At 41.5% G+C, this 26714-nt stretch overlaps 1 protein-coding gene across 1 annotated transcript in view; it reads left to right on the top strand.

Annotated features, from left to right (window-relative positions):
- NYAP2 (neuronal tyrosine-phosphorylated phosphoinositide-3-kinase adaptor 2) overlaps positions 1-26714 on the top strand; it is a 305756-nt gene that overhangs the window by 121726 nt on the left and 157316 nt on the right. Inside the window, exon 4 of the mRNA XM_043909856.1 lies at positions 10030-10331. Coding sequence (XP_043765791.1) covers positions 10030-10331 — 302 coding nt within the window. The remainder of the gene's footprint in view (positions 1-10029; positions 10332-26714) is intronic.

The raw sequence follows: 26714 nt of genomic DNA, 5'->3' as shown, positions 1-26714 counted from the left end.
TTGAAAAAGACTAGGTTATTTTAAGTTAAATGTAAGATTTTGTTTTGACTTTGTGTGAAGTTTTGTTGAGGTTATGTGGTACCATATACCAATTTTTAGAGATGTAGGCTAACACTGCAAATGATGATCCCATAAACAAAATTCTGGAGGATTGGACTTAAAAGAAGGAATTGCAAAGCTAAAATTATTGACTGTATATTATATGTCAGTTCTGTGCTGTGCTGTGTTTAGTTACTCATTTGTGTCTGACTCTTTGCAACCCCATAGACTATATTCGGCCAGGCTCCTCTGTCCATGGGGATTCTCCAGGAAAGAATATTGGAGTGTGTTGCCATGCCCTCTTCCAGGGGATCTTCCGACACAAGGACTGAACCCATGTCTCCTGCATTGCAGGAGGATTCTTTACTGTCTGAACCATGAGGGAAGCCCAAGAATATTGGAGTGGATAGCCTATCCCTTCTCCAGGGGAACTTCCAAACCCAGGAATCAAACCAGAGTCTCCTGCAATCCAGGCAGATGTTTTACCAGCTGAGCTCCCAGGGAAGCTTATTATAGGTCAGACTGTGGTAAATGCTTCAGTATAGCATTTCAGGTTAACTTGATAACAATTCCATGGGGCCAGTACTACTATTTATCTCTTAAGGAAATAGCCTTTGGGATCAGTAGCCTAAGGAAAGGTGCTAAATGATGGAGCTAAGGATAGAAACCACAGCTCAGTGATTCCAGAGCATATGTCCAGCCTGTTCATAAGCCAATAATTTGTTTGGAGAAGTTTACAAATATTTTATCCATCACTTCTAGGAAAAACCCTCCATTGATTTAAGTAGTGCTTTATTTATTTATTTATTATTTTATAATAGAAAAACTAACCAAGAGACAATTAGATCTCGCAACATCACCTTCATTGTGTGAAAAAAGTGTACTTGTTTAAATTCAGGGTTATGAAACTTATTTGTATTTTTATAACATGAGATGTGTCAGGCCTAGTCTATCTTGAGCGCTAGAGTCTCACTGCAAAAAGACTCTGCCTTCTTCAGCCCACATAACTTTCACTTCAAGCCAAGTATTCCTGTATTGGAGTTGGTTCTTACTTCCCTAACCAGCATTTAAATGCTCAGTCTGAGGCAAGAGTCTGCCCTATTTTCATGTGTATTTCTTATTTCTCGGGTCTCACTTCTGTTTTTAGGCTTTTTCCTTCCTCCTTCTTTGGGTTCCAAATGTCAGAGATTATCTGATTGTTCCCAAGTATGTCAGTTCATGCCCTCCAGAATGCAGACACCAAGATAGATGGAATTTAGAATAAGAGATTTATTGAGGAGGATACCTGGGATAAGAAGGGAACAGGAAAAGGCAGGAAGGCCTCAGGCCACAGTGCAGCATCACACCTGTGAAAGGAGAGGAGCAAGGAAAAATAATTGGATAGGAAGAGCCTCAGATCATGGTGTACCTATGGGGCAGGCTCAGCCAGCCCTATGGGAAAACTCAGACATAAGGACTCCCACACTAGGCAGAAATAACCAAGTCCCATACCTCATCATGCTCAACCATTAGCCAGGAGCCTTCCATGGGCAGACTGGCCTTGACCTAAATGCTGCAGTCGATTTGAAGACTCTGTGGCTGGTGGCTGGCAGCTAACGGCTGTCCATGGAGAAATTTAATGGCTACCACAATTGAGCTCTCCTGCTCAGCAGATGCTCTTCTGCAGATCTGGGGATGAGCTCTTTCATGGCTCCCATTGGACTCTTCCTTAGGGGAAACTTACAAGGGAACCGTTGGTATGATCAGCTATAGGCCCCTTCCCTCCAGTTCAAATGCATGCCAAGTCACTTCAGTCATGTCCAACTCTTTGCAACCCTATGGACTGTAGCCTGCCGGGCTCCTCTGTTCATGGGAATTTCTAGGCAAGAATACTGGAATAGGTTGCCATGCCTTCCAGGGAATCTTCCCAACCCAGAGATCGAACCTGCGTCACTTATGTCTCCTCCTCCAGCAGGTTCTTTACTACCAGTGCCACCTGGGAACCCCATTCAGTTCATATAGGGGCTGCAATTAATTCTCATTACCTCCCTCCTCTCACACTTATTCTAAATTCACCTCACTCTCACACTGAGCTAATACCTCTACCGGCCTCTGTCACTCACTTAGTAGTGAGACTAATTTAATGAGAGGTTGGGATGTCTGGTAAACAAAACCTTCTCTTGCTAGGTTGCTGCATGTAACCTTTCAAAGCCATACTGGGCAAGGGAGTATCCAGAGATGTCCCACACATTTCTCTCTCTGCCCCATCTTGTAAGAATAGGTGCTCTTTCTCATAATGATTAGGGTCCATGATCTCTTCTGTAATGGTTACGTTGTCTTCTTGCCTGCTGGCCAGTATACAAAGAGAGCTCAAATTACTTAGGAGGCAGCTTTGATGTTCCATGAGATCCTTGCTGTGTCGTCTAGAAAGACTGTGCCTTCTTTGGAGACCAGGACTTCTAACTCAGTAGAGACCAGAAATATGGGGGTAAGAAGCACAAAATCCCTCAATGGGTTGCTGGTTGTCAGCTACCTTAATTCCTAATGTCAAGTCTCCTCTTGAAGACAAATCTCAGAAGCATACACCACAGGTGCTGTACCAGTGCTTGGCCCTCTACCTCGGAGAGGATTATATGTCCTCACGGGTGGTCATGTAATTTGCAGTGTTTTCCTGTTGCAGAGATTCAGTCCTCACCCCATCAACATCAAGCTTGTTCATAAGACTGGTTTTAGCCCATGAATGTGAGTTTATGATATATACCCCATCTGAGCACAAGCTTTGAGAGACACTGTGTGGTTCAGTTCAGTTCAGCCACTCAGTCGTGTCCGACTCTTTGCCACCCCATGGACTGCAGCACGCCAGGCCTCCTTGTCAATCTCCAACTCCCAGAGTTTACTCAAACTCATGTCCATTGAGTTGGTGATGCCATCCAACCATCTCATCCTCTGTCCTCCCCTTCTCCTCCCGCCTTCACTCTTTCCCAGCATCAGGGTCTTTTCAAATGAGTCAGTTCTTCGCATCAGGTAGCCAAAGTATTGGAATTTCAGCTTCAGCAACAGTCCTTCCAATGAATATTCAGGACTGATTTCCTTTAGGATGGACTGGTTTGATCTCCTTGCAGTCCAAGGGACTCTCAAGAGTCTTCTCCAACACCACAGTTCAAAAAACATCAATTTTTTGGCACTCAGTGTTCTTTATAGTCCAACTCTCACATCCATACATGACTACTGGAAAAACCATAGCTTTGACTAGACGGACCTTTGTTGGCAAAGTAATGTATCTGTTTCGCAATATGCTGCCTAGGTTGGTCATAACTTTTCTTCCAAGGGGCAAGGGTCTTAATTTCATGGCTGCAGTCACCATCTGCAGTGATTTTGGAGCCCAACTGTGTGGTTCAGTGTTTTTCTCTTTCTGCCATGAGAACATATTCCAGTAGGGGTTAGTTCCTAGAATGAAGAAGACATGTGGAGGAGAGCCACAGCTGATGCATAGCCAACCTAATGAATACAAGCAAAAAAATAAACCTGTGTTGTTAAAAATAACTAAGAATTGGAGATTATTTGTAACTTCAGGATAACCTAATGAGATCTTACAAATGCATGGTACCTTGTCTTACCTGTGGTATTTTCCCTGGTCTCTGGCAAGTCTCCTTTGCTTGATTTCTCACACCTGTGTCTCCCTCCCTGTTTCTAACTAACAGACATCTGTCATAAATATCTCTAAGTGTTGTTCTTAATATTGCTGGGGTTCTCTGGATTGACTACACAGAGACATCTGGATATAGATTTTAAGAAATTATTGGCTACAGAATTTGGTTCACTGGCTACAGAGATACTGATTCAACAAATATGATTCAGTAGTTGTCATTAGTATGGGTCCAGAGATTTGCATATCTTAAAAACTACACATAGTCCCCTCATACATTCAGGAGTTAGTTGTATGTTATATTCCATAGTTTTCAGTTTGCTTTAGGCTAATTACCTTTGCTGGTCTCTTGAACCTAAATGTACCATAACTGTTATTACTCAACTTTAGCCTTGGGTAATGGCCTTTCTATCAGACTTATCTTAGCCCCATATCTTCATCCTGCATTTACAGCCTGGTCAAATGAAATTTGACCTGAGACCTACCATTGTTTAAAGCATACACTGAATTTCTCTTTGGAAAAGTTGTTAGTGTGTATGTGTATTTGTGTGTATGCATGTGTGTCTATGTGTGTATACATGACATATAGGAACAAAAGGATAGAGAGTTAGAGAAAATTGTATTATGCTGAAAAAGGTAATTTTGAAATGAAGCAGCAGAGCTAATTATCTGTCTGGACAAGGTACATATTTAGGTTTTGAGCTATTTAGGTCAAAAGTAACAGAGAAATTGCTGATACAATTATTCCTAGTAACACTCTCATAATTGCCTGTGTGCATTAACACATGCATAAATCCCCTCACGTGGATATGTTCCTAAGAATGACTGTCTAAATAAGTCCTCAAAGTACCTTTTGTTCAGTGGTATGGCAGTGGAAGTAAGGAAAAGACACATAGAATGATTGAGGCAAAGATAGATGAGATCAAATGTTTCATCTTCCATGAGAAAGATTAAGGTCACAATCATCATAAATCAGTGATAAACCTTCCCATTCCATCACACCCTAATCCACCCTCTACCACTTCTGCCTTAAATTCTTTCTGATTTTTCATTTGAATTTATTCTCGCTTATTTTTTGACTGACGTTCTAGAAGAAAGCACAGAAGTGAAATGCCTGAGGACACTGAATGGATTTAGGAGACTGACCACTATGATGTGAACACTTCCACCTAATCATTTGCTTGATTTCATTCATGTTTCTAGATATCAACTGCTCTGGACAGTCCACTGAAATTCCTTTATTTTGTTTTGCAAAGACAGTTTGTCTAGTGTCTATCAACTCAAAATACTCGGAAAAATATGAAATAAATATAAAAAACATTTTTGATTGAATAGCAAATTGTGATCAGAATGAAACGCCAGCATCAGAGTCACACGCACTAGTTGAATCCTCTCTGGCTCTGTTCTCAAGGGTCCTAAAACTGTCATAACTGCTTCACTGAAGATGGAAAAAAGGCTCATTTACCATTATTGTTCCTACTGGAATTAAAATGTATGACAAATCTTAGAGTCATGAAAGATACAATGAAGAAACAAATAAAATTAAAATAAGGACTTCCCTCGTGGTCCAATGGTTAAGATTCCAACTTCCACTGCAAGGGACATGGGCTTGATTCCTGGTGAGAGAAATAAGATTCTGCATGCCACATGGCACAACCAGAATAAATGAATAAATAAATGAAATTTAAAGAAATAAATTTTTAAAAGGCATAAATAAGCTTATGTTTGGAAAGGTAGATTCAGGAGGCTTCCAAAATTCATATGCTCAAAGATACTTTTTATACTTCATCAGTTCAGTTCACTTGCTCAGTCGTGTCCGACTCTTTGCGACCCCATGAATCGCAGCAAGCCAGGCCTCCCTGTCCATCACCATCTCCCGGAGTTTACTCAAATAAATGCCCATCGAGTCAGTGATGCCATCCAGCCATCTCATCCTCTGTCGGCCCCTTCTCCTCCTGCCCCCAATCCCTCCCAGCGTCAGAGTCTTTTCCAATGAGTCAACTCTTCCCATGAGGTGGCCAAAGTATTGGAGTTTCAGCTTTAGCATCAGTCCTTCCAATGAACACCCAGGGCTGATCTCCTTTAGGATGGACTAGTTGGATCTCCTTGCAGTCCAAGGGACTCTCAAGAGTCTTCTCCAACACCACAGTTCAAAAGCATCAATTCTTTGGCTCTCAGCTTTCCTCACAGTCCAACTGTCACATCCATACATGACCACCGGAAAAACCACAGCCTTGACCAGACAGACCTTTGTTGGCAAAGTAATGTCTCTGGTTTTTAATATGTTGTCTAGGTTGGTCATAACTTTCCTTCCAAGGAGTAAGCATCTTTTAATTTCATGGCTGCAATCACCATCTGCAGTGATTTTGGAGCCCAAAAAATTAAAGTCCGACACTGTTTCCACTGTCTCCCCATCTATCTGCCATGAAGTGATGGGACCAGATGCCATGATCTTAGTTTTCTGAATGTTGAGCTTTAAGCCAACTTTTTCACTCTCCTCTTTCACTTTCATCAAGAGGCTCTTTAGTTCTTCCTCGCGCTTTCTGCCATAAGGGTGGTGTCATCTGCATATCTGAGATTATTGATATTTCTCCCGGCAATCTTGATTCCAGCTTGTGCTTCTTCCAGCCCAGCGTTTCTCATGATGTACTCTGCATATAAGTTAAATAAGCAGGGTGACAATATACAGCCTTGATGTACTCCTTTTCCTATTTGGAACCAGTCTGTTGTTCCATGTCCAGTTCTAGCTGTTGCTTCCTGACCTGCATACAGGTTTCTCTAGCGGCAGGTCAGGTGGTCTGGTATTCCCATCTCTTTCAGAATTTTCCACAGTTTATTGTGACCCACACAGTCAAAGACTTTGGCATAGTCAATAAAGCAGAAATAGATGTTTTTCTGGAACTCTCTTGCTTTTTCAATGATCCAGTGAATGTTGGCAATTTGATCTCTAGTTCCTCTGCCTTTTCTAAAACCAGCTTGAACATCTGGAAGTTGACAGTTCACATATTGCTGAAGCCTGGCTTGGAGAATTGTGAGCATTACTTTACTAGCATGTGAGATGAGTGCAATTGTGCAGTAGTTTCAGCATTCTTTGGCATTGCCTTTCTTTGGGGTTGGAATGAAAACTGATATTTTCCAGTCCTGTGGCCACTGCTGAGCTTTCCAAATTTGCTGGCATATTGAGTGCAGCACTTTCACAGCAGCATCTTTCAGGATTTGAAATAGCTGAGCTGGAATTCCATCACCTCCACTTGCTTTGTTCGTAGTGATACTTCCTAAGGCCCACTTGACTCCACATTCCAGGATGTCTGGCTCTAGGTGAGTGATCACACCATCGTGATTATCTGGGTTGTGAAGATCTTTTTTGTATAGCTCTGTGTATTCTTGCTACCTCTCCTTAATATCCTCTGCTTCTGTTAGGTCCATACTAATCCTGTCCTTTATTGAGCCCATCTTTTCATGAAATATTCCCTTCGTATCTCTAATTTTCTTGAAGAGATCTCTACTCTTTCCCCTTCTATTGTTTTCCTCTATTTCTTTGTATTGATCCTGAGGAAGGCTTTCTTATCTCTCCTTGCTATTCTTTGGAACTCTGCATTCAAATGGGTATATCTTTCCTTTTCTCCTTTGCTTTTCGCTTCTCTTCTTTTCACAGCTATTGGTAAGGCCTCCTCAGACAGTCATTTTGCTTTTTTGCATTTCTTTTTCTTGGGGATGGTCTTGATCCCTGTCTCCTGTACAATGTCATGAACCTCCGTCCATAGTTCGTCAGGCACTCTGTCTATCAGATCTAGTCCCTTAAATCTATTTCTCACTTCCACTGTATAATCATAAGGGATTTGATTTAGGTCATACCTGAATGGTCTAGTGGTTTTCCCCACTTTCTTCAATTTAAGTCTCAATTTGGCAAAAAGGAGTTCATGATCTGAGCCACAGTCAGCTCCTGGTCTTGTTTTTGCTGACTGTATACAGCTTCTCCATCTTTGGCTGCAAAGAATATAATCAATCTGATTTCGGTGTTGACCATCTGGTGATGTCCATGTGTAGAGTCTTCTCTTCTGTTGTTGGAAGAGGGTGTTTGCTTTGACCAGTGCGTTCTCTTGGCAAAACTCTGTTAGCTTTGCCCTGCTTCATTCTGTACTCCAAGGCCAAATTTGCCTGTTACTCCAGGTATCACTTGACTTCCTACTTTTTTGCATTCCAGTCCCCTATAATGAAAAGGACATCTTTTTTGGGTGTTAGTTTTAAAAGCTCTTGTAGGTCTTCACAGAACTGTTCAACTTCAGCTTCTTCAGCGTTACTGGTCAGGGCATAGACTTGAATTACCATGATATTGAATCGTTTGCCTTGGAAACGAACAGAGATCATTCTGTCGTTTTTGAGGTTGCATCCAAGTACTGCATTTCAGACTGTTTTGTTGACTATGATGGCTACTCCATTTCTTCTAAGGGATTCCTGCCCACAGTAGTAGATATAATGGTCATCTGAGTTAAATTCACTCATTCCAGTTCATCTTAGTTCACTGATTCCTAGAATGTCAAAGTTGACTCTTGCCATCTGTTTGACTACTTCCAATTTGCCTTGACTCATGGACCTAACATTCCAGGTTCCCCTGCAATATTGCTCTTTACAGCATTTAATCTTGCTTCTAACATCAGTCCCATCCACAACTGGCTGTTGTTTTTGCTTTGGCTCCATCCCTTCATTCTTTCTGGAGTTATTTCTCCACTGATCTCCAGTAGCCTATTGGGCACCTACTGCCCTGGGGAGTTCATCTTTCAGCGTCTTATCTTTTTGCCTTTTCATGCTGCTCATGGGTTCTCAAGGCAAGAATACTGAAGTGGTTTGCCATTCCCTTCTCCAGGGGACCACATTCTGTCAGACCTCTCCACCATGACCCGTCCGTCTCGTCTTGGGTGGCCCCACACAGCATGACTTAGTTTCATTGAGTTAGATAAGCTGTGGTCCATATGCTCAGATTGGCTAGTTGTCTGTGATTGTGGTTTCTGTCTGCCCTCTGATGCCCTCTCTCAGCACCTACCGTCTTACTTGGATTTCTCTTACCTTGGACTTGGGGTATCTCTTCAAGGCTGCTCCAGCAAAGTGCAGCCATCGCCCCTAACCTTAGACGTGGGGTAGCTCCTCTCAGCCACTCCTGGCTGCTCTACTAATTTATTAGTAGAACTAAGTTACTAGTGTAACCAACGGATTCTGGAAACTGAAGAGAGATTGACCATTATTTTACTGATTTAAGCAAGTATTTCCCCATCCTTTCTTTCTTTCTTTCTTCCTTTCTTCCGTCCTTCCTTCCTTCACTTCCTCACCCCTTCCTGTCTGTCTCCCCCCTTGTATTCATAACAGAACCCCCTTTGTCATTGCTGTTTGTTTTGTTTTACCCTCTATGCTAATTAGGTAAAAGTAGGGATGATCTTGTGAAGTTGAAAAGAGTTTCAAATGCTGCCTCAGTCATGTGTCAAAGGGTGGTCTATGACATATATGTACTAGTATGTATAAGTGAAGTGAGTGAAAATCACTCAGTCGTGTCCAACTCTTTGCGACAGGCCTCCCTATCCATCACCAACTCCTAGAGTTTATCCAAACTCATGTCCATTGGGTTGGTAATGACGTCCAACCATCTCATACTCTGTCGTCCCCTTCTCCTCCTGCCTTCAATCTTTCCCAGGATCAGGATCTTTTCAAATGAGTCAGCTCTTGGCATCAAGTGGCCCAAACACTGAAGTTTCAGCTTTAACATCAGTCCTTCCAATAAACACCCAGGACTGATCTCCTTTAGGATGGACTGGTTGGATCTCCTTGCAGTCCAAGGGACTCTTAAGAGTCTTCTCCAACACCATAGTTCAAAAGCATCAATTCTTCGGTGCTTAACTTTCTTTATAGTCCAAGTCTCACATCCATACATGACGACCAGAAGAACCACAGCCTTGACTAAATGGACCTTTGGTGGCAAAGTAATGTCTCTGTTTTTTAATATGCTGTCTAGGTTAGTCATAACTTTTTTCCAAGGAGTAAGCATCTAACAAGATTTACCTGAAAGTAAAGAAAGAGGATTGAAGATGAAATGTTCTATGTGGTAGTTTTGGGCTTTTTTTTTGTTTGTTTGTTTATTTAGAATACTAATTTTTGAGTATCTGGATACCAGTATAGCAGAATTTCTGATTACGGTCAAATCATATCGCTTTAATATCATATTGAATGCAAAAGTATAGAATATTTTCACGCTGTTGGAAACGTTTCTTTCCCAGTCTCAAGTTAAAATGTGAACTGTCATCAGTTACAGACATACTTGTGCCCATGACGTTGCCCATCTTGGCTCACCTGGCGCCGGTTTCGTCTTTCTCTTACAGCATAGGTGGAGAAGTGGGGCGAGGCCACGAAGGAACCTACGTGGGCAAGCATTTCCGCATGGGATTCATGACGATGCCCGCGCCCCAGGACCGGCTGCCCCATCCCTGCTCCAGTGGCTTCTCGGTCAGGTCGCAGTCGCTGCACTCGGTCGGGGGCACAGACGAGGACAGCAGCTGTGCCTCCCGGAGACAGCCACCCCCCAAGCCCAAGCGGGACCCCAGCACCAAGCTGAGCACGTCATCTGAGACGGTCAACAGTACGGCGGCCAGCAAGAGCGGCAAAGGCCCCGAGCGGACCGAAGGTAAAACCGGCCAGGCCCATCGCACCTAGAATGAGGCTTCACACAAGTGTCCGGATCCGCATACCCACCAGCATCTGCCTTCCTCCCTGGGTCACATGATCTTGTCTCTTCAACACCTTAAATCTTAAAAAAGAAGAATAGGGGTGGGAGGGGGTGGTGTGTGGCTGTTCATTGCCAAATGACACCCCCCCACAATATATTTAATTTATATCACCAAAACAGGGTGTGAGTTTTCTAGCCCCCTTTAAGGGGCTTTGAATCATTAGGAAACTATTTTGCCTAGCAGTATATCTAAAATCTATATTTTCTTGCTTTTATTCCTGTTACTTGTATAATTATAGACGTATCATGAGATTGCCAGGTGGTGCTAGTGGTAAACAACTCACCTGCCAGTGTAGAAGAGGTGAGAGGTAGGTTGGATCCCTGGGTGGGGAATATCCGCTAGAGGAGGGAATGGCAACTCACTCCAGTATTCTTGCCTGGAGAATCCCCTGGACAGAGGAGCCTGGCAGACTGCAGTCCATAGGGTTGCAAAGAGTGGGACATGATTGAGCAACTTAGCACAATTGCACACATCATGAAATCATGAGGGGGGGCTTTGTAATGCCAGAAAATATAAAAAAGAAAAATCGTAGTCATCTTTAGAAATAATCATTTCTTAATCATTTTGGTGTACTTCCAATGAATTTGAATTTATGCATGCATGTATGTACATTTGTAGCCTCTACTTCAATCCCTGTCTTCTGTTTTTTACCACATCTATGTTTTTTTTTCTCAGCCATGAAGTACATAAATCAAATATATCTTAGTCTCTTTGTTGGCCTATAATTATAAATTAGGTCAGATTAACCCCAGATCTCACTGGTACTTTAGCCTTGCTTGAATAAATCAGTTTCAGCTTTCCTGAAATTTTCCTGAGAGTCCCTTGGAGGGCGAGTAGTCCCAAGGGAGTTTTGATACAGGTGCATTCAGATGGCTGTGTGTCAGCTGTGGAAGATGCTTCGGGGCGTCCAGTGCTGACTGGACTTGTGACTGGCTTGAGAGCACGTCTCCCCCAGGTCCCATGGTCTTTCTCTTACCCTGTCTCTCCCTGACATTCTTCCCCAATGGCTCACCTGAGCACCTGGTATTCCAAGTTCCCCAGTAGCTTGCTACAAAGACTGGACACCAGTTGGTCCCTTCCTTAACTGGGCAGGTTTCTTTGCCACTGAGGCTCTCCAGTCCTTCACAAAAGCTCCCTCATCTTGTGGTCTAATCCTCCCACGGAAACATAAACCTAGCCTACGGTATGGTTACCCATGAAGCATATTCCATCTCTCTTCTAATATCTTCATCTCTCCTTTCACCTGTATCAGTGTCCAAGGGCATATTTAGCCAAAAAGCAAAAGCCTCAGAGAATACTGAAGAATACAAATAAATGCCTGGAGATTGAGCTAATCCATACTTTCTTCAGGGAAAATCTCCAGTTAATCTCAGTTTTTCCTACTTCATATACAGTCAGAAATAATCACAATTATGGGTATGTGTGTGAGATTTTATGTGTGAATAATATGCATTTGTGCATAGTTACGAAATTGAAATCCTAGTGCATAGTTTTGTGCTTTATATTTTCACTTGTTTTCTTGTGATTATTGTCCATGGCATTCTGTTTGTTGGGAAACACCATTTTTAAGGAAGGGCATGCACTTCATGGTACTTTATACAATTGTTATCTCTTTGATGAAGTCTTAGTTGAGCTTCCCTGGTGGCTCAGATGGTAAAGAATCCACCTGCAGTGCAGGAGACCCGGGTTCAATCCCTGGGTCAGGAAGATCCCCTGGAGGAGGGAATGGCAGCCCACTCCAGTATTCTTGCCAGAAGAATTCCATGGACAGAGAAGCCTGGCAGGCCACAGCCCATGGGACCTCAGAGTCAGACACGACTGAGCGACTAATACTCAACACACCAGATTGGTTCCAGTCTGTTCTGCTGTAATCAATCACACTGCAATGAAGGGTTGTGTGTGTGTGTGTGTGTGTGTGTGTGTGTGTGTGTGTGTGAGGGGGTGTCTGTTTGTGAAACTCTTTTTTTCCTCTACCTTGAAACAGATTTGAATTCTGAGTCTTTTTTTCTCACGATTCAAGGTCATCAGTATGTCCTACAACTTGTAACATACTGATGTTTTAGAGATAGTGTTTAGTTTACTTGTTAATAAACTAAAAGGCTCTAGAGATCTGTGTTCTGTAAATTTTAAAGATTGTTCTTAAGTTTTCCCTGATATTGATACCTGATGCCTCTCATTTCTCCTTATAGTCTATGAGGTTATTTCCAGAAGTCATGTCTTCTTACTTGTACTGCCAGAAAACTACATAATCAATTACATTGCATTGTTTTCAAAAGCAGATTATGATTTAGAACAATGGTGTCTGAATGATGAGGGCCTGAGTGTAATCTAAAATGATTCAAGAATAAAGGGGGATAAAAGAACCATTGGAAGGGGAGGCGAAAAGGAATCAGACAAGGTGAGCGGCCAGTAAAGGATGTGCTATCAGGCTAGGTAACGCTGCTGGAAACACTTTTGGAAGCAGTGTAACATACACACCTCAAAATAGTCCCCTCCCTGGGGAGGGGAGCTTGGGGTCTTCAAAGTGGTCATGTGGAAAATTATGATTGTCCCACAGAAGAAACATTTGAGTGGTGATTCAATTGTCTTAAAGACAGAACTGATTACCATTCATTTGAGATGCTTCAGGTAGCTAAATCCTGAGATAGAGAAACTCATAAGTCTCTCAGATCCCTTCACCATCTCAAGATCTAAGGCTCTAAATAGCTCATTATCAAAGAGAAGACAGGAAGTCTGTTATCTTTATTACTTCTGAGGCAGAAGAGAAGACAGTGAGTAAATTAAAGCAGTAGCAAAGGCTTATCTCAGACTTGGAAAACTACCTTATGATCGGTAAGGCTTATTAAACATGAAGTTGAAGTTCAACATCTCTCTTCTAAAGGACTTCTAGGGTGGTTAAAGAGCCTTCAGCTGTAGTGCCTCTTTGAGGATGGTCAGTGGACCGGATGGACTATTAAGATTCAGTGCAGAAATGGTCAACTTTTATAGAAGAGTGATTTTTCAATGCAAATTTCAGCTTCTCTTTGGAGCACTTAATCAAAAGGCAACTGCAGAACTGGATATATTCAAATCTCTTTTACCAAGGTATGACTTCAGTAACAGGAGAGAATCAGAGCTCAGTTCAAAGATGGGAAAAAAATCTTGAGTCCAAATGCATGCATTCATATGTGTGTACTCAAAGTCAAAATTATATAACTATGTAGATTGTTCTTTTATGAATCCTCAACTCTTTGTAATTGTGAGTTAACTGGACTTCATTACGGAGCATATGTTTTTTTTTTTTTTACAATTTTTCTAGCTATCAGAATTATAACAAAGATGAAGAGTGACTTTTATAAATCTTAGTTTGTCTTTTCTTTTTACATTAAATGTCAGCAAAATCAAAATATTGATTCTGGGGCATTAGAATGATTTCCATGGTAACCAGCTTCTATTTAAGTCAGGGATTATGACTTCCCTGAGGATGAAAGTAGAAAGGAAATGGCCTTGTAGCAAAACAGCTTTCAGAGTAGGAAAGAAATAGTTTAATGATGAACACAAACAAAAAAATCACATACCAGGAAAAGTATAATTTAGCTTTTAAAAATTGCAATTGTGTCATACTGAAAATATATATTTGCAATTCTATTTTAAGATCTTTCATAATGACACATTTCAAAATGTATACAGTAGAGTAGATAAATTGACCATAAATATGCAATAGATATTTTAATTGCTCTTTCTATTGCTTCAGCGTAATACCTGCTGAGTTTGAGGAATGATTAGACGAAGTAAAAGGAGCTAACTAGAAAGGATGAGAGACCTGACAACTACTACTTCAGGAAAGAGCAGTAATTGTGCAAACTCACATTCTCCATTCCCATTGTTCAGCTCAACATGTATTTCATTTCCTAATAGAGTCATTCATAGAGATGCTCTGTGGTGCAGGCAAAAGAGACTGCTTAGAATCTACAAGCAAACATTGACTTTGAGACAGTGATCTAATGAGACTGTTTCTTCACCTTTAAAATGATGATGAAGCACTGAAAACTAATCATACCCTGCCCCTCTCACAGCCTCACGACCATACAGTTGGCTAATGCCCACAACTGTGCATGGTAAAAAGAAAACACTATACAAATGTAAGTTCATATGATTTTAAACATGTACTTACACTTATTAACTGAACTGAACTGAACTGACTTATTAACGTGCCAGAATAACACGAAATTTTGGTTTCATGTGCATGCATGCTAAATTTCTTCAGTGGCGTCTGACTCTGCGACCTCGTGAACTGTAGCCTGCCAGGCTCCTCTGTCCATGGGATTCTCTAGGCAAGAATACTGGAGTGGGTCGTCCTTCCCTTCTGCAGGGGATCTTCCCATAGCACATATATTAAAAATAAATAGGAGAAATATAGTGGTTTGTTTCCTCTTTGCCCACTTTCAGAAGAGATTTTATAATTAATGGGTGTTGAATTTTATCAAAAAAATTTTTGCATTTATTGAGATGATCATATGGTTTTTGTTTTTCAGTTTGTTAATGTGTTGCCTCACACTGATTTGCAGATATTGATAAATTCTTATATTCCTTGGATAAGTCCCACTTGATCATGTGGTATGATCCTTTTAATGTTTTGTTGGATTCAGTTTGCTAGTATTTTTCAGAAAATTTTTGCATGTATGTTCATCAGTGATAAAAATGTTAGTCACTCAGTCATATCCAACTCTTTGTGACCCTGTGGATTATAGCCTACCAGGCTCCTCTGTCCATAGAATTCTCCAGGCAAGAATACTGGAATGGGTTGCCATTCTCTTCTCCAGGGGATCTTCCTGTCCAGGGCTTGAACCCCTGTCTCCTGCATTGCACGCAGACTCTTTACCATCTGAGCCACTAGGGAAGCCCTCATCTTGGTCTGTAATTTTCTTTTTTTGTAATACCTTCTTCTGGTTTTGGCATCAGGGTGATAGTGGCCTCGCAGAATGACCTTGGGAGTGTTCCTTCTTCTGCAATTTTTGGGGGAAAATTTTAGAAAGATAGGTGTTAAGTCTTCTCTAAATGTTTGAGAGAATTCACCTGTGAAGCCATCTGGACCTGGACTTTTGTTAGTTGGAAGTTTTTAAATCACTGTTTCAATTTCAGTACCTGTTATGGATCTGTTCATATTTTCCATTTCTTCCTATTTCAGTCTTGGAAGGTTGTACCTTTCTAAGAATTTGTCCATCTTTTCAATTTTATTGACATATAGTTTACAGACAGAAACAGACTTACAGACATCAGAAACAAACTGTGGTTAATGAAGGGGCAATGTATGTGGGGGGAGGGATAACTTGAATTTGGGATGAACATATACACATTACTATATGTATGATAGATAACCAACAAGGACCTCTATATAGCACAAGGAACTCTACTCAATATTCTATGATAACTTATATGAGAAAAGAATCCAAAAAAGAATGAATATATGTATGTGCATCACTGAATCACTTTGATGTACACCTGAAATTAACACAACATTGTAAATCAACTACACTCCAGTAAAATTGAATAAATTAATAAATATGTAAGACAGGAAAATAAAAGCCATACACACATACCTTACATGTTAGGCTTAAAATTTTTACACAATGACCCAAATAAACAGAGAAATATTCTCTAGTTGTAATAAACTCTTCATAATAGCGTGACATGAATGTTTAGTGTAATGAAGAAAACATATTTTTATTAAATCAAGTATTTCTATACTTTAGACTCCATTAAAAAACTTAAGTATTCTTTTTTTGAAGTATAATTAAGGTATACCACTATGTTAGTTGGTCCTTTCCAGGTGGAGCTAGTGGAAAAGAATCGGACTGCCAATGCAGGAGATATTAAGAGACGTGGGTTCGATTCCTGGGTTGGAAAGACCCTTTGGAGGAGGGCATGGCCGCCTATCCCAATATTCTTACCTGGAGAATCCCATGGACAGAGGAGCCTGGTGGCCTACAGTCTATAAGGCTGCAAAGAATCAGATACAACTGAAGCGACTGAGCATGCACGCATTATGTTAGTTTCAGCTGTACAACATATTGATTCAATATTTGGATGTGTTGCATAATGATCACCACGATAAGTCTAGTTAGCATCTATCACCATACATATTACCTACTTTTTGGTGATGAGAACTTTTAGAATTTATTCTCTTAGCAACTTTTAAGTGTGCAATACAGTATTATTAACTGTAGTCACCATGCTGCACATTCCATCCCCAGGACTTACTAGAAGTCTGTTCTTTTTAACCGTCTTCACCATTTCTCACACACCTCCAAAACTAAGTGTTCTTAACTTTCTTTTGTTTTAAACTCTTCTTTCAAGTAAATCTGAACACTTAATTTATTATATTGCTTCATGATTATCTTCAGAAGACAATGAATTTGGATGGTTCTCCTGGTTTCTGATGTTACCTTCTAGATATATTTGTTAGAGTCATATCTATGAATCAAAATGTGGAATACGTGCAGAAACATTTGGAATCACAAAGTGTCCTCAAAATCTTGAACTGTGAGGTTGAGCCAGAACCAAAGGAAGACTAAGTTCATTATAGGGTCACTGCCTTACAAAAAAAAAAGTTCAAATCCCTCTTTCAAGATTACCAAAGTAGATTACAGTCTTCAGCAATGTTGCTTTTCTTTTCTTTATTTATTCTGCAAATTCTTTGAGTGTCTACCTGGTTGTAGGGAGATCCAGCACTGAACAAAATAGAAATGGTCTTTCCCTTCATGTTCTTCATATGTGCTCAGTCACTTCAGCCGTGTCCGACTCTGCAACCCCATGGACTGTAAGCCCACAGGCTCCTCTGTCCATGGGATTCTCCAGGCAAGAACACTGGAGTGGGGTGCCATGCCCTCTTCCAGGGGATCTTCCCGACCCAAGGATCAAACCTGCATCTGTTATGTCTCCTGCATTGGCAGGCAGGTTCTACCACTATTGCCACATGGAGAGTTCTTCCTTCATGTTACTTACAACCGATTTTGTTTCCAATTCTCTAGTTCAGACTGCTTCCCTCTATTTACGCCATGAGGCAAGCACTGATTTGTTTTTGTTGTCGTAGTTCAGTTGCTCAGTCATGTCCAACTCTTTGTAACCCCCCTGTCCTTCACCATCTCCTGAAGCTTGCTCAGACTCTTGTGTCTGGTTCTAACTGTTGCTTCTTGACTTGCATACATGTTTCTCAGCACTGATTTACAGGAATCTTTTCTGGAAAACAGAAAATCTGGCATGACAACCACGTGAGCATCATCTGTGTAATTAGTTGTTTAACTCTGGAAGAAACAGTTTAGCACATTTTAATAATGTGTTTTTATCCTACAAAGAATATTTGCTGCTCTTTCATTGTTCAGTGCTAACAATTTAAAGATGCCTGTATCTGATTTTGTACCAATATATAGCTTTGTAGGCAAGCTATGGGCATTTGAGGGGAGAGGAGAAACAAATTGAATGCGCTTTTTATGTTGGGGAATTTACAAGTTTCCCAGGTCAGAATTCCAGTTTGGGAACTTGAATAAGCCCCAGTCAGAGCCAGCCATAAATTCGGTTTTACTTTTTCTCAGTGACTAGCCCAGATTTCTGATCCTTACAAGATATTTATAAAAATTAGACTATGCCTTTTATGACTCAGCATGAAATGTTAGAAAAATGTGGGCTTCAGAGGGAAACAGACATTGGTTTCATATCTGTGCTGCCAACATTTAATATACTCTCTCTCACAGATACAGTTTTCTCATCTGTACTATTGGAATAGCAATATTGGTCTTAGGCGGTGGGTAGAATCTTGTCCAAGATTTTTATCCAGGATTCCCCACTCCCTGGTATACTCACCTTGAATATTCCCTGGAACTCTCATACCATTGGTGGCCTTAAGATTAAGGGGGCCATGTAGCAAAGAATGTGTTGTTGTTTGTTGCTGTTCAGTACCTAGTCATTTCTGAGTCTTTGCGATCCCATGGACTGCAGGTTGCCAGACTTCCCAGTCCTTCACTGTCTCCCAGAGTTTGCTCAAACTCATGTCTATTGAGTCAATGATGCCATCCAATCATCTCATCCTCTGTCGTCCTCTTCTCCTCCTGCCCTCAATCGTTCCTAGCATTAGGGTCTTTAAAGTCAAGGAATGCTGGTAGTCTCTATCAACTGAGCGTAGTCTCTGGCTAAAAGCCAGCAAGGAAACAGGGACTTCAGTCCTATAACTACAGGATCTGAATTCTGCCAACAACAATACTCACCTTAGAAGCAGAGTTTCTTCTAGAATCTCCAAAAATATAGCCTGGCTGCCACCTCGATTTCAGTCAGTGGGACCCTGAGCAGAGATCCCAGCCTTCTGGATTCTGGCCATGCCCAGTGAAAGTGAAAGGCACTCAGTCATGTCCGACTCTTTGTGACCCCATGGACTATACAGTCCATGGAATTCTTCAGGCCAGAATATTGGAGTGGGTAGCCTTTCCCTTCTCCAGGGGATCTTCCCAACCCAGGGATCAAACCCAGGTCTTCCGCGTTGCAGACAGATTCTTTACCAGCTGAACCACAAGAGAAGCCCAAGAATACTGGAGTGGGTAGCCTATCCCTTCTCCAGAGGATCTTCCCGACCCAGGAATCAACCCGGGGTCTCCTGCATTGCAGGCGGATTCTTTACCAACTGAGCTAGGAAGGAAGCCCAGCCATGTCCACACTTCGGATGCATAGATCCAAGAGTTAATAGAGGGGTACTGATTTTTAAGCTGCTGTATTTTTGATAACTTGTTATTGTAGTGATAGAAAAATAATCCATTTTACTAAATTATTGGGCAGAAAAAGTGGGGTAAAATTCATTGGCAAAGCACATAGCTTAGAACCTGGAGAAGAGCAGATCCTCAGCAACCTCGCTGCCCTTCTCAATGTGTGTGCGTGCTCTGTCTCTTCAGGCCTGTCTGACTCTTTATGATCCTATGGACTGTAGTCCGCTATGCTCCTCTGTCCTTGGAATTTCCCAGGCAAGGATACTGAAGTAGGTTATCATGCGCTCCTCCAGGAGATCTTTCCGACCCGTAGATCAAACCTATGACTCTTACGTCTTCTGCATTGCAGACAGATACTTTACTACTAAGACAGTGCTGGTGGTTTTCCAGATTTCTCGGGTCAGACTTTGAAAGTAAACAAGATGATAGAAGCCCAGAAAATGCTGACATACTAGGTCTCTTGAATGCCTGCTTAACTCTTTCTGAATTTGTGTGGATCTTTCTCTGAGAGGATCTGTCCTTTCTTGCCAGCAGTTTTTGTTCTTTCAAAGGACTCAGTGATGGCTTTTCAGTGGTGTTTTCAATGACTCATTTAAATGACTGCAACTTGCAGGCTTAAAGCCTTTTTTTCTTGTAACAAGTGGCACTTGTGGTTCACAGCAGGCTTTCTAGAAGTCTTCAAAGCTCCATTTAGCACCACACTAATGAAACACAAGGAAAGTGGAAAACGAGCCCTTGAAATCTTCATCATTTTGGCACTGGGTAGTATTCTAGTGTATGTTCTTGTTGGTTTGATGGGATGAGACCTGGAGAATTGTCACTGAAGGCCCACATTCCTAGGTTTCACTTTCCAGGTTGACAGAATCAGAAACTGCTGGGCTTCCTAGTGTAAAAGCCATCTGTCAAACCAGGCTGCTCAGACAGAGATAGAGTTGTCTGACTACAGCGTGTGATCTTTTTCTAAACGTACCCCGAGGCCCATGAATGAAACTATTTGTAAGTCAAATCATCTTTCCCTTGGTCCTGGCTTTTGATTCTAGTCCAGAGAACTACCCTGCCTCTTTCTGGTCTCACCCAACACCCTTTCAGTAACACTCTGGATTTGGTCTCATTTGTCTCAGTGTCTGAAATTCATAAGAGGATTTTTATCCATGGTGTTGCTACTGATGGCATCTTCCACAACAGACCAATAAGCTCAAACTTCCCAAGTATCTGTTCTGATCATGGCATTGATTGTGGAGTATTCGATTGCTATACTGTCCTCAGTCACTGAGTCGTGTCTGACTCTTTGCAACCCCCTGGACTGTAGCCTGACAGGCTCCTCTTCCCATGCGATTCTCCAGGCAAGAATACTGGCGTGGGTAACCATTCCGTTCTCCAGGGAATTTCACAACCCAGGGCTTGAACCTGGCTTTCCTGCATTGCAGGGAGATTCCTGACTGTCTAAGTCACCAGGAAAGCTCCGTTGGCGTATTCAGTTCAGTTCAGTTATTCAGTCATGACTGACTCTGTGATCCCATGGACTGCAGCACGCTAGGCTTCCCTGTCCATCGCTAACTCCCAGAGCTTACTCAAACTCATGTCCATCAAGTCGTTGATACCATACAACCATCTCATTCTCTGTCATCCCTTTCTCCACCTGCCTTCAATTTTTCCTAGCATCAGGGTATTTTCAAATGACATTTCTATACAGCAAGTGGCCAAAGTATTGGAGTTTCAGCTTCAGCATCAGTCCTTCTAATACATGTTCAGGATTGATTTCCTTTAGGATGGATTGGTTGGATCTCCTTGCTGTCCAAGGGACTCTCAAGAGTCTTCTCCAACACCACAGTTCAAAAGCATCAATTCTTAGGTGCTCAGCTTTCTTTATCGTCCAACTTTCATATCCATACATGACTCCTGGTAAAACCATAGCCTTGACTAGACAGAGTTTTGTTGGCAAAGTAATGTCTCTGCATTTTAAAGGCTGTCTAGGTTGGTCATAACTTTTCTTCTAAGGAGCAAGTGTCTTTTAATTTCATGGCTGCAGTCACCATCTGCAGTGATTTTGGAGCCCCAAAAAATAAGGTCTGTCACTGTTTCCAATGTTTCCTCATCTATTTGTCATGAGGTGATGGGACCAGATACCATGATCTTAGTTTTAATGTTGAGTTTTAAACCAACTGTTCCACTCTCCCCTTTCACTTTCATCAAGAGGCTCTTTAGTTCTTCTTTGCTTTCTGCCATAAGGATAGTGTCATCTGCATATCTGTGCTTATTGATGTTTCTTCTGTCAATCTTGATTCCAGCTTGTGCTTCATCATTCCTGGCATGTCACATGATGTACTCTGCATATAAGTTAAATAAGCAGGGTGAAAATATACAGCCTTGATGTACTCCTTTCCCAATTTGAAACCAGTCTGTTGTTCCATGTCCAGTTCTAACTGTTGCTTCTTGACCTGCATACTTATTTCTCAGGAGGCAGGTCAGGTGGTCTGGTATTCCCATCCTTTCAGAATGCTGTGATCCACACAGTCAAAGGCTTTGGCATAGTCAATAAAGCAGAAGTAGATATTTTTCTGGAACTCTCTTGCTTTTTCGATGAGCCAAAGGATATTGGCAATTTGATCGCTGGTTCCTCTGCCTTTTTCACATCCAGCTTGAACATCTGGAAGTTCACATTTCATGTACTGTTGAAGCCTGGCTTGGAGAATTTTGAGCATTACTTTGCTAGTGTGTGAGATGAGCGTAATTGTACTGTAGTTTGAGCATTCTTTGGGATTGCCTTTCTTTGGGATTGGAATGAAAACTGACCTTTTCCAGTCCTGTGGCCACTGCGGAGTTTTCCAAGTTTTCTGGCATATTGAGTGCAGCACTTTCACAGCATCATCTTTTAGGATTTAAAATAGCTGAACTGGAATTCCATCACCTCCACTAGCTTTGTTCATAGTGATGCTTCCTAAGGCCCACTTGACTTTGCATTCCAGGATGTCTGGCTCTAGGTGAGTGATCACACCGTCATGGTCATCTGGGTCATGAAAATCTTTTTTGTATAGTTCTTCTGTGTATTCTTGCCACCTCTTCTTAATATCTGCTTTGTTAGGTCCATGCCATTTCTGTCCTTTATTGTGCCCATCTTTGCATGAAATGTTCACTTGGTATCTCTAATTTTCTTGAAGATATCTCTACTCTTTCCCCTTCTATTGTTTTCCTCTATTTCTTTGCACTGATCACTGAGGAAGGCTTTCTTGTCTCTCCTTGCTATTCTTTGGAACTCTACATTCAAATGGGTATATCTTTCCTTTTCTCCTTTGCCTTTTGCTTCTCTTCTTTTCACAGCTATTTGTAAGGCCTCCTCAGACAACCATTTTTCCTTTTTGCATTTCTTTTTCTTGAGAATGGTCTTGATCACTGCCTCCTGTACAACATCACAAACCTCAGTCCATAGTTCTTTAGGCACTCTGTCTATCAGATCTAAGCCCTTGAATCTATTTGTCACTTCCACGGTATAATCATAAGGGATTTGATTTAGGTCATACCTGAATGGTCTAGAGGTTTTCCCTACTTTCTTCAATTTAAATCTGAATTTGGCAATAAGGAGTTCATGATCTGAGCCACAGTCAGCTCCCGGTCTTGTTTTTGCTGACTGTATAGAGCTTCTCCATCTTTGGCTGCAAAGAATATAATCAGTCTGATTTTAGTATTGACCATCTGGTGATGTCTATGTGTAGAGTCTTCTCTTGTGTTGTTGGAAGAGGGTGTTTGCTATGACCAGTGTGTTCTCTTGGAAAAACTCTATTAGCCTTTGCCCTGCTTCATTTTGTACTCCAAGGCCAAATTTGCCTGTTACTCCAGGTGTTTCTTGACTTCCTACCTTTGCATTCCAGTCCCCTATTATGAAAAGGACATCTTTTCTGGTTATTAGTCCAGAAGGTCTTGTAGGTCTTCATAGAACCATTCGACCTCAGCTTCTTCAGTGTTACTAGTCGGGACATAGACTTGGATTACTGTGATATTGAATCGTTTGCCTTGGAAACGAACAGAGATCATTCTGTCGTTTTTGAGATTGCATCCATGTACTTCATTTTGGACTCTGTTGTTGACTATGATGGCTACTCCATTTCTTCTAAGGGATTCCTGCCCACAGTAGTAGATATAATGGTAATCTGAGTTAAATACACCCATTCTAGTCCATTTTAGTTTTCCGATTCCTAAAATTTTGATGTTCCCTCTTGCCATCTCCTGTTTGACCACTTCCAATTTGCCTTGATTCATGGACCTAACATTCCAGGTTCCTATGCAATGTTGCTCTTTACAGCATCAGACCTTGCTTCCATCACCAGTCACATCCACAACTGGGTGCTGTTTTTGCATTGGCTCTGTCTCTTATTCTTTCTGGAGCTATTTCTCCACTGACCTCCAGTAGCATATTGGGCACCTACTGACCTGGGGAGTTCATTTTTCAATGTCATATCTTTTTGCCTTTTCATATTGTTCATGGGGTTTGCCATTCCCTTCTCCAGGGGACCACATTCTGTCAGACCTCTCCACCATGACTCATCCGGCTTGCGTGGCCCTACACAGCATTCCTCATAGTTTCATTGAGTTATACAAGGCTGTGGTCCATGTGATCAGATTGATTAGTTTTCTGTGATTTGGTTTTCATTCTGTGTGCCCTCTGATGGAAAAGGAAGAGAGGCTTATGGAAGCTTCCTGATGGGAGAGACTTAGTGAGGGGGAAACTGGGTCTTGTTCTGATGGGTGGGGCCATGCTTAGTAAATCCTCAATACTGTACTATGTTATTTATTTCAGATTTTTTAGGGTCAAGTCTATGGAATGCTGCTTAACAAGTGTTTACTGAATCAATCAGAATAACAAGTTTAGAGCAGCTGAGGATAATAGTTCTGAGGCCCGATTCTCCTGGTTCAGAGTCAAGATGATTACAACACTTCACTTCAGAGATAAGATATGACCATAAATAATGACCTATTCCAAAGATCAGATTAGCCCTGCCCTGGCTTAAAGTAGACAGTGCAGTCTGTCTTTGTCAGGTTTTCCAGAGTCTGACTTCTTGTGTGTCTGCATTGGGAGAATGCAGACCACCTTGCAGCAGGCCACTACTGACCCACGCCTCTGCCCAAGACTCCTGGACACTCACAGTCAAGTCTGGGTCAGTCTCTTGTGGGGTCACTGCTCCTTTCTCCTGGGTCCTGGTGTGCACAAGGTTTTGTTTGTGCCCTCCAAGAGTCTGTTTCCCCAGTCCAGTGTAAGTTCTAGTGGCTCTATGGTGGGGTTAATGGTGACCTTCTCCAAGAGGGCTTATGCCATACCCAGGTCTACTGCACCCACAGCCCCTGTTGTACTAGTTGACACAAATTCATGGCTTAAACTATACATATTGATTATTTCACAGTTTCTGAGAGTCAAGAATTTCCACAGCATCTCCCAAGGCTTCAATACAGGTGCCAGCTGGGGCTGGGGTCTTATCTGAGGCTCAAAGTCCTTTTTGGTTCATGTGGATGTTGGCAGAATCCATTTCCTTGTGGTTGTGGAAAATGATATCTTACTTCAAGGACACAAGGAGAAATTGTCTCTCTCCCTTTGTTTCTCTTGCTTCAGGAAAGGCCTGAATCTTCCTTTAAAGAGCTAACAAGGATAATCTCCCCATGATAAAAGCAGAGTCAATTGATTCAGTTCAGTTCAGTCACTCAGTCGTGTCCGACTCTTTGTCACCCCATGGACTGCAGCACGCCAGGCTTCCCTGTCTATCCCCAACTCCTGGAGCTAGCTCAAACTCTTGTCCATCCAGTCAGTGATGCCATCCAACCATCTCATCCTCTGTCATCCCCTTATTCTCCTGTCTTCAATCTTTCCAAGCATTGGGGTCTTCTCCAATAAGTCAGTTCTTCACATCAGGTGGCCAAAGTATTGGAGCTTCAGCATCAGTCCTTCCAATAAATATTCAGGACTGATTTCCTTTAGGATTGACAGGTTTGATCTCCTTGCAGTCCAGGGGATTCTCAAGAGTCTTCTCCAACACCACAGTTCAAAAGCATCAATTCTTCGGTGCTCAGCTTTCTTTATAGTCCAACTCTCACATCCATACAAGACTACTGGAAAAACCATATCTTTGACTAGATGGACCTTTATTGGCAAAGTAATGTCTCTGCTTTTTAATATGCTGTCTAGGTTGGTCATAACTTTTCTTCCAAGGAGTAAGTGTCTTTTAATTTCCTGGCTATACTCACCATCTGCAATGATTTTGGAACCCAAGAAAATAGCCTGTCACTGTTTCTGTTGTTTCTTCATATAATTGCCATGGAGTGACGGGACCGGATGCCATCATCTTAGTTTTCTGAATGTTGGGTTTTAAGACAGCTTTTTCACTCTCCTCTTTTACTTTCATCAAGAGGCTCTTTAGTTCCTCTTCACTTTCTGCTATAAAGGTGGTGTCATCTGCATATCTGAGATTATTGATATTTCTCCCGGAAATCTTGTTTCCAGCTTGTGCTTCCTCCATCCTTGCATTTCGCATGATATACTCTGCATATAAGTTAAATAAACAGGGTGACAATATACAGCCTTGACATACTCCTTCCCAATATGGAACCAGTCTGTTGTTCCACGTCTGATTTTAACTGTTGCTTCTTGACCTGCTTACAGATTTCTCAGGAGGCAGGTAAGGTAGAATAATTCAAATACCACAAGTCGTCTAAACAATTGGTAAATAAAAACGGCACAACATCACCCCATTTCTCTCTGTCTTTTCCTTTTATTTAAAAGAAGTTATCCCTGTTGCAAAAGATTTGAATTATTATTTTAGAGTTGAAAATGAGAAAATCTCATTTATTTTGGCCTCAGCCTTCCCCTGAAGACATGATAAAATATGCTCCCTAGTCCAGCAGATCCCAGGCCAAAGGAATTCTAGAACATAAAGATCCGAGTATTGACACCAAAATGGTACAAATAAGAAAATTTGAATTGTGCATAATTATCAGTCTACTTGATCCTCCCTGCCGATTTTGCTAGCTGGGGAGTTCTTTTGTTGACCCAAAGAGCTAGCTTGACCCAACACAGTCATTGTCTCCTAAAACATCAGATGGATGTGGGCTAGATAATCCACAGCATCTTTGATATGGCAAAGATGCTCCCCAAGGTTTGGCTTGTCGATTTCTCCAGAACCCCAGTATTGTAGGAATTAGTGGTTTTAATTTATACAAAGTGATTTCCTGTCCTCTGTCTACCTGTTGAGTAGTATTTTGATGACAAGTAAAGATGAGACTGCATGTTTCTAAATCATGTAACTTCTCAACTGCAAAAATTTTATCAACTTCCAATGATAGGAAAACAGACTTCAGAAAGCATGTGTCCTCAGTGAAGAAGATACTAAATGTAACCCTCAGTGCAACTTTTGGCTGAAATTTAATAGACTAATGTAAATACCACAAGACATTTAGATAATTGGTAAATAAATCTCTGTTTTTGTCAGGCCTCAAACTTGAATAGGGTTTTATTTCTTCTATGCATTTATACTGAAAGATTAGGAAGTAATGTGGTAAATTCTTAAATTA

The sequence above is a fragment of the Cervus elaphus genome, chromosome 8 (genome assembly GCF_910594005.1).
Source record: "Cervus elaphus chromosome 8, mCerEla1.1, whole genome shotgun sequence".
In the NCBI taxonomy this organism is placed as follows: Eukaryota; Metazoa; Chordata; class Mammalia; order Artiodactyla; family Cervidae; genus Cervus; species Cervus elaphus.
This window is presented reverse-complemented; position numbering and strand designations above follow the sequence as displayed.